At 38.2% G+C, this 11,167-nt stretch overlaps 1 protein-coding gene across 3 annotated transcripts; it reads right to left on the minus strand.

Moving 5' to 3' along the window:
- Window positions 1-442: 442 nt before the first annotated feature.
- LOC120433062 lies at window positions 443-10,493 on the minus strand. Of its 3 annotated transcripts, none has more exons than XM_039598576.1 (8): window positions 10,311-10,487; window positions 4,106-4,227; window positions 3,951-3,996; window positions 3,644-3,796; window positions 3,199-3,255; window positions 3,018-3,086; window positions 1,584-1,793; window positions 443-1,345 (listed from the first exon to the last, which is right to left on the minus strand). In XM_039598576.1, the coding sequence occupies exons 1-8, from the start codon at window positions 10,369-10,371 to the stop codon at window positions 1,026-1,028; spliced, it is 1,038 nt and encodes a 345-aa protein (XP_039454510.1). In that variant the 5' UTR covers window positions 10,372-10,487; the 3' UTR covers window positions 443-1,025. The 3 variants fall into 3 exon arrangements, with proteins under 3 accessions (XP_039454510.1, XP_039454511.1, XP_039454512.1); XM_039598577.1 differs by having other exon boundaries at window positions 1,314-1,345; window positions 1,584-1,680; window positions 10,311-10,493; XM_039598578.1 differs by lacking the exon at window positions 443-1,345 and having other exon boundaries at window positions 1,653-2,821; window positions 10,311-10,491.
- Between the last annotated feature and the right edge of the window lie 674 nt (window positions 10,494-11,167).

Consider the following 11,167-nt stretch of genomic DNA (forward strand, 5'->3'; position numbering starts at 1 on the left):
AGAACCACAGTGCTAATCTAAAGAATTAATAACACGTCATTTATGTTACATTAATTTGGTGTTGCTAGCAAATCAAAGGACCGGATTAAACGTAATTATTCCGTCAAATACTAGAATACAGCGCAGTTTATGTTAGTTCATTTTTATTTAGATGACAAACTTTACACCAGCCATAAAACAAACAAAAAAAAAGTTTTTCACATACACAATTTTTCATTTTCTATGAATATAATGTATACATGTATAAAGTGGGCTTATCACTGAATATGTGGTCTTTACATTCTTTAGTCCTTCTTAGTGTGAGTAAAAGCCAAGAATATAGAAAATAACAGCAGAAACATTAGCTGAACTAGGTTAAATTATACTGTAAATACACTGGTGTTTTGAGGACACCTCAATTTTTTAAAAAATAAGGGAAAAAAGAAAAAGAAGACAACAGATGTTGTATTTACATTTTTATTCACAATTTTAAACATTGGCTTGATTTTTTTTCTGAAAGATGAAATTAACTTGCAGATTTACATAGCAACCGTGAAACTAATCACAATACATTTGACTTTGATAGAAATGCATTGATTATTTATCTTAGTGATCAAAAGACTTACGGTGTCACTGTGTACATACAGCTGTAACTGTCACTTTTGTTTTTTTAGAGATAAATAGCAGTTGGTACAGTTGAAAGTAGTTTTATGACTATCTACACCCTATATACTGTGTCTCTGACCTCTTCTTTGACACTTCATGATCATACCTGTTGACTCTGCAACTACCCTTACAGCTGAAATATCTTAAAGTACTGAAATAAAGACCACAAAGGCAATTCTGTGCTGCCCTTTTGTTTCACAATGCACAAAATAATTCTTTTGCATGATCAAAACCATAAAATCCTCAATTTCTATGCAAACGGTCAGAGCAATCTACACTGCTCAAGTGATACAGTGCAAAAAAAAGCGGATTACAAAAGAGTAATGCATGGGACATATTTACAGTTTCTTTGACTTGTTATATCTGACTTTACACTATCATTATTTACCAAAAAAGGATTGAATTCTCATTAATGAATTACTAATACTACCACCACTATTACTACTTTTAGCAGCCACATTCTGTGTCTTTCCAGTTGTATCTGTAATTGTCTGAATATCTGCGTGCTTCAGTAATGCATCTCGAATTTCAGAAATGGCACTGTTATTTTGCTGACACTGCAACAATCCATTCACTGTCTCATGGTAGAATATATGGAATGGTGACACAACATTAGAAACATTAGTCTGTATTTTCATTAAAGTTAGATGTTTGGGTTCATGTGCGTGATGCATCAAAACCAGAATGACAGGCTGAGAACCTACAGAGAGCAAAAAAGAGGACGTATTATGAGAACATAACATAACAGTGGAAAAGTATTAAAAGAAATAAAAATTTGAATGGCCACAGATTAGACAATATTCATGCCATTCATGATGCTTTTAAAATCTCTTAATTATTATGAGTTACTTTCAGGTCATATTCTCAACCTCAAAAATGTCTCATTGAACACAACTGCAATTTTTTGAATGGATGTTTAATTTAATTCTTTCCCTTACCTGTGACTCGCTCCATGGCTGCATCAATATCTGTCCCCATACGTGAAGCAATGGGACAGAAGACAATAATGGCCTGGCAATTCTGATCGCTTCCTTCCTGTTTGATCAAATTCAAATCAGGATCCTCACTTACAGACTTTACTTTGTCCAGTATCTGCTGATGGGCATTAAAAGTTTTTCCACTGATCACCATCTTGTACTTCAGTGTGGCTATAGAAATAATACAAAAAAATTACAAATAAAGAGCAAGTTAAATTCGCAGGAGAATCAAATTAAATATTCTGGAATACAGTCATTCATGGTAAATAAAATAAAAGGCTTTTATTCAGTGAGTGAAATTAATTTATTAATGTAGCACAACAAATTCTTGCTAAAACTTCCTAAAAATTAATAGAATTATTAACAGAGCTTTCCTAGTCTTTTAAATATAAAGTCTTGAGTTGAAGAGGTTTTAAACATAGTGATTTAGATCACCTAAGTACAAATATAAAAATGTTAAGCATTCTCGAAAAGTAGTATGTATATTTAGGTAACTATACACTTTACAATATGCAGCCGAAATTTAAAACATTTTAGGGTTGATTAATACAATACAATTTTTTAGAGTAAAACAAAATATAAAGGCTAATAGATCCTAATCATTTGATACACTATAATGCCAAACGTATCTGCTTTCACACACATATGAACTTTAGTGGCATACCATTCTTAATCCATATGGTTGAATATGATGCCAGCCCCATGTTTTCAGCTATAAAAGTTTTCAGCTCTTCTCATCAGGCTTTCCACAATGTTTAGGAGTGTTTATGGAAATTTTTGAGCATTCTTCCAGAAACACATTTGTGAGGTCAGATACTGATGTTGACGAGAAGCCCTGGCTCGCAATCTCTGCTTTAATTCAACCAAAAGGTGTTCTGTAGGGATGAGGTCAGGACTCTGTCCAGGCCAGTCAAGTCAGTAATGGCGTGCTTTACACCACTGCATCTAACACTTTGGACTTATTCCCATGACTCTGTGCACTATAAACATCAGGATCGTCTGTGATTTTACGTGGCCTGCCACTTGGTGGCTGAGTTGCTGTTGTTCCCAATCACTTCCACTTTGTAATAATACCAGTAACAGCTGACTGAAATATTTAACAGTGAGAAAATTTCACTACTGGTTTTGTTCGTGGAAGCAGTCTGCATGGCTAGGTGTTTGATTTTATACACCTATGACAATGGAAGTAATTAGAACACCTGAAATAAGTCGTCTTGGTTAGTGAATACTTGTGAATACTTCTGGCAATATTGTGTGTATAACAGTGTATTGAGTTAGATTTTTGCGATTTTTTAACATATAATAAGTGAATATTGAATATTACCTGGAGTTGGAAACAGTAACACCTGGTCAGTAATACAACCTTACATTCTAACAGTGAAAAGCTAAATTTACCTTGTCTTTTCTCTGGATGGTCACGCTTGACAGTAGTAGAGCGTGAGGAGTGCAATGCACTACTGGCAGCTGTTTTCAATAAACATTTAAAACAGCATTAAAATTTAATAATAGCCATACATAGCTCCATATGCATGTGTCTGTGTGACTGGAGTGTAAAGTAAAAGAAAGTGAGATTTACCTTGTTGTGTTTGTGGAGGGTCACCAGTTTGGCTATTGTGACTACTTGACAAAGATCCTGTTGAGTACAATGACATAACACATTTACAAGAAATTAAAAAAAGAAATCTTATGAACGTATGTAAAAATCTTAACTGTATTCTAGTGATAATTTACCATATAGTCATATACCATAGTTATATACTATATGTAAGGGGTTTCTGAAAATCTATCCTGTAAATGACAATATAGCAGCAACATACCATGGCTGAGTCATGGTCAGATATTGTGTCTATTCAGTATTGAAGACATGGGTTATGCATATTCAGCATAAATGGACTGGATCAGATAAAAAGCTTTACTTATGTTAAGTTGAAGTGTGCTACCCTCTGTAAAAGCTTTGAATCTGCACTCATGAACTTAAAACACGCTAATATTAGACTAAAAAAAACCAACTGGTTTAAAACCTTTCTCCTGGTTCTGCAATGGTTGAGATTTCCTGAAGTCCTCCAGTTGATTGATATGTGCATCAAGGAAATCCTGCATTTTATTCATTTGGATCTTCATTTCCTTCAACATTTTCAGGTAGTCCACCAAGACTCCATTTTCGGTTAAGGCAGCTGGATGGAAAGATTTGTATAAGTTATGTATAAAAATCTGCAGGTCATATTTTAAAACTGCCCCAAAACATCCTAAATCCATCCATCTATTTTCTTCTGCTTATCCAAATCCATCAAACGGAAAAGCCAACAATGTTAGCAGGCCTGTACTTACCGCTGAGAGATTCCTTGAATTCTTTCACAGGCACACCAATTGGTTTCTGAAACAAAGAAAAACAAATAAAAGTGTTTATTGTCCAGATCTGACTTTCTATATGGGTTACACATGTCCATCTGAATCTCTCTCCTATACACAGCTTGCTTGCTTACCTGCATCTGTATTATATCAAAGATTTTCCTTCTCAGTTTGACATTTTTAACTCCAGGGAGCAGCTCACCCAGGTCTTGCAAAGTCAGTGACTGGAGATCTGAGTCACTGGTCAAATCTGCCACTGAAAGAGCAGATCTGTTATTGATCACGTAGTCTCCTGATTATATAAAGTCAGTTCATTGCAATTCAATTTGTGGTTCAGTTAGGTTTTTTCTTGCATAAACGGTAGTCCATGTGTTTCTGACACCTAATACTCATTTGTTGCAACAATGGAGCCTACTTACTGTAACTATGTAAATAAATATTTACATCTTATTTACTCTGACAGTAAGAATCAGGCTACGTCCACACGTACACGGGTATTTTTGAAAACAGAGATTTTCCGTTTTCGTTTAAAAAAAAAACGTAAACGCCAAAAACGAAGAAAAACACTGCCAGGAACATGCCAAAGCAACAGGTGGTGGATATATTCCTAGAAATGTTGGCCAATCAGTAGTCTAGAAGCCTGGGAGGGAAAGAGTAAACAAAGATGGCGCATAGAAGCAGAACTGAGTCCTATGTGTGGAGGGACAGCAACTGTGTGTGTATATGTAAGCATTTAAACACTGCAGAGAGTAAAATTAACAGTAACAGTATTTTGTCCAAGTCCGCCATCGTAGAAATTTATTTCACCGAAACAATGGGAGTGTCCAAATTCATGGGCTGCATCCTCCTGAGGCCGCATTAGTAGGCCGATTACGTCACAGCGACACGATGAAGGCTGTCACAATTCGTAGTCTCCTCCAAATGCAGCCGACAAATGTGTCCTCCTTTTCCCCAAATCTGAAGGATGGGTCGGGTGTGTCCTTCGTGACCCACCATATCCCAGAATTCATAGCGTGGCCCAGCCAATTCCAGTTTTCAACAATGGCGGCCGCTACTAAGTTTTAATATTACTCTTATTACTCTTTCTGGGTCACAAAATAAACTTTTAACATATTTTCAGGTGAGAATGTAGCTGTGTAAACTTCAAATATCTGCATGGTTTATCAAGACATCACATATTTGCAAAAGTGCTCTGACGTTTTCATAGACGTCTGTTACCCACCCGCTGGATAGCTGACCGGGAGCTCGAGGGTCACTAGAGCCGGCGAGAACGGCACAACTCCCGGCACATCATTTTCAGATCACCGCTGTCTTTCGCTACTCAGGTTAAACATAATATATAAGTCACTTATATAAACTAAAAATGTTATTGTTTGGCTTTTTTCAGTGTTTTATTTGTTCATGAGTAAATCGGTTTGGCTGAGATTAAAGTTATTAGATTAGATTAGATACAGTGGCTTGCAAAAGTATTCGGCCCCCTTGAACTTTTCCACATTTTGTCACATTACAGCCACAAACATGAATCAATTTTATTGGAATTCCACGTGAAAGACCAATACAAAGTGGTGTACATGTGAGAAGTGGAACAAAAATCATACATGATTCCAAACATTTTTTACAAATAAATAACTGAAAAGTGGGGTGTGCGTAATTATTCAGCCCCCTGAGTCATTACCCCTGAGAACCACCTTTTACTGCAATTACAGCTGCCAGTCTTTTAGGGTATGTCTCTACCAGCTTTGCACATCTACAGACTGAAATCCTTGCCCATTCTTCTTTGCAAAACAGCTCCAGCTCAGTCAGATTAGATGGACAGCGTTTGTGAACAGCAGTTTTCAGATCTTGCCACAGATTCTCGATTGGATTTAGATCTGGACTTTGACTGGGCCATTCTAACGCATGGATATGTTTTGTTTTAAACCATTCCATTGTTGCCCTGGCTTTATGTTTAGGGTCGTTGTCCTGCTGGAAGGTGAACCTCCGCCCCAGTCTCAAGTCTTTTGCAGACTCCAAGAGGTTTTCTTCCAAGATTGCCCTGTATTTGGCTCCATCCATCTTCCCATCAACTCTGACCAGCTTCCCTGTCCCTGCTGAAGAGAAGCACCCCCAGAGCATGATGCTGCCACCACCACCATATTTGACAGTGGGGATGGTGTGTTCAGAGTGATGCGCAGTGTTAGTTTTCCGCCACACATAGCGTTTTGCATTTTGGCCAAAAGGTTCCATTTTGGTCTCATCTGACCAGAGCACCTTCTTCCACATGTTTGCTGTGTCCCCCACATGGCTTGTGGCAAACTGCAAACGGGACTTCTTATGGTTTTCTGTTAACAATGGCTTTCTTCTTGCCACTCTTCCATAAAGGCCAACTTTGTGCAGTGCACGACTAATAGTTGTCCTATGGACAGATTCCCCCACCTGAGCTGTAGATCTCTGCAGCTCGTCCAGAGTCACCATGGGCCTCTTGGCTGCATTTCTGATCAGCGCTCTCCTTGTTCGGCCTGTGAGTTTGGGTGGGCCGGCCTTGTCTTGGTAGGTTTACAGTTGTGCCATACTCCTTCCATTTCTGAATGATGGCTTGAACAGTGCTCCGTGGGATGTTCAAGGCTTGGGAAATCTTTTGTAGCCTAAGCCTGCTTTAAATTTCTCAATAACTTTATCCCTGACCTGTCTGGTGTGTTCTTTGGACTTCATGGTGTTGTTGCTCCCAATATTCTCTTAGACAACCTCTGAGGCCGTCACAGAGCAGCTGTATTTGTACTGACATTAGATTACACACAGGTGCACTCTGTTTAGTCATTAGCACTCATCAGGCAATGTCTATGGGCAACTGACTGCACTCAGACCAAAGGGGCTGAATAATTATGCACACCCCACTTTGCAGTTATTTATTTGTAAAAATGTTTGGAATCATGTATGATTTTCATTCCACTTCTCACGTGTACACCACTTTGTATTGGTCTTTCACGTGGAATTCCAATAAAATTGATTCATGTTTGTGGCTGTAATGTGACAAAATACTTTTGCAAGCCACTGTAAAATGAAACTTTATTAATCCCTCGGGTGGGTTCCTCCTTGGTTTTCACACAGCTGAATAAACATCAAATAGAAATCTGATTAAACAGAAGTATGAGATGGTCTAGAATTTACACCAGTGTCCTGTTATATTTTAGATAGCAAGGAGCAGACGGCCGAGTCTAGTAAACTCCACCGAGACAGCGGTGAGGCAAATCTGAAGGCTAGACTGTCCCATTTCACAGCCGTCTACTTCCGGCCTACCAACCTTCTGAGGACCCGGCCCACGTAGACCGCGAAGGCCAGGTCCTCAGGAGGATGCAGCCTAAGGAGGAGGCGTTCAATCACTGATGAGCCAAAGAAAATAGCCAACTTCTGTGCGAAGTTTTACAGTAACCTCTACACTTCCAAATATTGTCAGAAGTTGGCTTCTCAGTTCTTTGACTCCATCCCTAATGTTAACCAGCTGTCCAAAGAGGACAGTGATTTCTGTGACAGACCAGTCTCTTTGAAAGAAGTTTCAGTCAGCTAAAATGTAATAACTCCCCAGGTCCTGATGGTTTAACGACAGAATTTTATAAAACATTTTCCGATATCTTAAACCCCTTCCTAAAAGAAGTTTACATGGAAAGTGTAAATAAAGGCTCACTCCCCCCGACATTATGCCAAAGTTTGATTACGCTTATCCCTAAACCCAGAAAAGACCCACTCTTACTTGACAACTGGCGACCAATATCTTTAATAAGTAATGATTATAAAATCTTAGCACTCTTACTAGCCAAAAGACTGAAATTAGTACTAGACCCTGTTATTGATAAATGCCAGTCAGGGTTTATGCCAAATCGACATATCTCTAATAATATAAGACTGATCTTAGATATCTTAGACTACTCTGAGCTTGTTAAAGATGAAAGCCTCTTGCTTTTTTTTGGACTTCTACAAAGCGTTTGACTCTCTGGAACACGAGTTTATTTTATCTACTCTAGATAAATTTGGCTTTGGTACCTTTTTTAGTAAATGTGTTAGACCCTTTATACTAATGGTAATAGTTCCATTAAACTTCCTTGTGGTACTTTCCCCAGATTTTCTCTTAAACATGGGGTCCGCCAAGGGTGCCCCTTGTCTACTTTTCTCTTTGTGTTAGCAGCACAGTGCTTAAATCTACAGATCAAAGCAAGTCCAGTCAAAGGTATTAACATGGCAGGAAGAGAGATTTTTATCAGTCAGCTGGCAGATGACACAGTGCTCTTCCTTAAAGATGTTTCTCAGGGTTCAGTTGCAATCAGCACCCTTGAGTCTTTCTCCAGAGCATCTGGCCTCTTCCTCAACCTCAATAAGTGTGAACTGCTACCAGTGAACAAGTGTACTGTGTCCCATGTTTCCAGTATTCCAGTGAAAAGTTGTGTAACATATTTGGGAATCGTTATTACCAAGGATGTGAATTCTAGGAACGCTCTAAACTTTAACCCTATCATCAATAAAACTCAAAATGTCCTCAACAATTGGTTGCAAAGGGATTTGTCCCTAAAGGGTAGAACGTCGCTCACCAAGGCCGAGGGTTTTTCTCGTCTGACCTATGCTGCTCAATCTTTACGTGTCACTAACTCTACATGCAAATCTGTTGATAAAATATTATTTAATTTTCTGTGTAAAAACAAAATTCACTACATTCGCAAATCCGTAGTTATGAACAATTATAACAATGGTGGCTTAAATTTGATAGATCTCAGCTCCCTAAATTATACTTTCAAAATAAATTGGATTAAAAAGCATCTCAAAAACCCTAACTCTATGTGGAACTTCATTTCTCATCATATCTTTTCACATTTGGGTGGCTTGGACTTTATTCTTCTCTGCAACTACAATATTCAGAAAATCCCAATTAAACTCTCAAACTTTCACCAACAAGCTCTTTTGGCATGGTCCTTGATCTATAAACATAACTTTTCTCCACAAAGATATTATATTTGGAACAACTGTAACATTATTTACAAGAATAAGGCACTATTCTTTGAACACTGGTTTAATAATGGTATTCTTCTGGGAAGTCAACTATTCAATAACGCAGGCTTATTATACAATTACTCAGAGTTCCTATCCAGATAATAACATCCCGGTATCCCCAAGGGAGTTTTATATTGTTTTTGATGCCATACCCTCTGCTCTGTCCACGTTGTTTAGAAATGCCACCTCCCCACTCCTGTTCATGTCCCGCCCTGCCCTGAGAGACACTCCTTTAGGTCAGATTTGTTTCTCCTCTTGTAAAGGTGTGAATGCCAAGGTTAGGTCTTTTTTTCCAAGAGTCACTTGTCTCTATTCCTCCTTCCATTTCTTTCTGGTCTAATTTTGTCAAGGACACTGACTGGAAAAAAGTTTGGTCTTTGCCACAAAAATTCCTCCTTAATAACAAAGTGAAGGAAATTTCATTTATGCTAATTCATAGATTCTACCCTGTTAAATGCTTCCTTCAAAAATATAAGAGGGATATAGATACTCTTTGCTCCTTCTGTAAGATTGCCCCAGACACCTGCTCGCATCTATTCTGGTCTTGTACCTTTATGCAGATTTTGTGGAAAGATATCGCTAGTTTCATCTCTAAGAACATCTTATCAAATTTTGTGCTTTTTTACCAAAATGTGTTATTTGGTTACACTGACTTTAGTAGGAAAGACTCGAATGCTTTTTACCTCATTAATCTGATTTTACTCCTCGCCAAATACCATATCCTTAAATGTAAGTTCTCAAGCAAGAAACCAAACTTTCTCAGTTTTAGGAAAGAAACTGAACTCCATGTGAATACAATTTGCTCCTCTCACAACAAAAAAGCTTTAAAAACTGTAAATATTTGTAATATGTCCTTGTTTAATTATTCAATGTCACTGTATCTCTCGCTTTTTTCTTTTATTTTTTTATTCCTTTTCTTCTTTCCCCTTTTAATTTTGATATGTATCTTAGCTATTTAATTTGACACACTGTTCCATTGTATTATAACTTTGCAATACATTATATTTGTTACTGTTCCTCTTGAAACAAAGATGGAGAAAAAAAAGAAGAAAAAAAAAAAAAGGAAGCAGCCTAAGACTTTGGACACAGCTAATAACGTGGCGCATACCTTTGACGCTGCGTTACCTCCGTTTTCCGCGTCCACACGTAAACGCAAAAACTGATTTTTCGAAAATCTCCACCGTGGGAGTTTTTTTTTTTTTAAATCTCCGTTTTCAGTGACGTGTGGAGGAAAGGTGCAAAGGCATAGAAAAATCTGCGTTTTCAAAAATACCCGTGTAGGTGTGGACGTAGCCTAAATATTCTCAAAATACTGCCACTTACGTTCCAGTACAGAAGCTGCTGCTTCATCGATGCTTCTTATTTCCTCAAGCAAAACATCCATGATTTCAACCGTAGAAAATAAGAAAAAAAAAATCAGAGAATACGGAGGTTGGACTTTTCTCAAAGGAAAGTGAAACTAGACTGACTGAACCAGTGTTGCCAACTCCTCAGTAAGGAAAATCGCTGTCCTAGAAGTCGCTAAATGACGTCATCGCCTAATTTGCATAATTGGTCACGCTAATGTAATTGTAACGTACGTTGTTGGAGAGAGAAATAACATCGTGGAAGAGACATAAAGTGAGTAAAAAACGTCCTAAATGCAGTTAGAATTTATTTAGAACTACAAATTAAATTTCTTTTAGTAATTATTGCTTTTTAATGTCACAATTCCAACCCTGCTCCTTTATCCGGGTTTGGACCGGCAAAAGTGACCCGAAATAGGCACTCTGGTGGAGTTACTTTGTGTGTGTGTGTGTGTGTGTGTGTTGTGTGTGTGTGTGTTTATAGTAGTTTTAAACCTTGTGATCCACAAAACAGCATAACAGTAAAGAAGAACTGACTGCATTACAGTCAGTGCGGGAGCAGCGGCTTCGCTCATGCGCGATTCATTTGCCGTTTGGAGGCATAGGTGTGAACATCTCCTGCCCTGATAGCAGCTGGGGAGGACTATCCTCCGCCTGTGAGTGCTTTGGCACGGGTGATGTGCCCATGGCAGCACCGCTGCTTGTTGAGAGTAAGAGCGACACGCGTTTTCACGTCAAAAGTCGTCATAAATAAGTCTCCAATAATACCAGCAAAGTCGCCAGATTTGTCGCTAGTCGCTTTTAGAAAAAAAAAAAGTCGCTAAGGGGTCTGAA

This window comes from Oreochromis aureus, linkage group 15 (genome assembly GCF_013358895.1).
Source record: "Oreochromis aureus strain Israel breed Guangdong linkage group 15, ZZ_aureus, whole genome shotgun sequence".
In the NCBI taxonomy this organism is placed as follows: domain Eukaryota; kingdom Metazoa; phylum Chordata; class Actinopteri; order Cichliformes; family Cichlidae; genus Oreochromis; species Oreochromis aureus.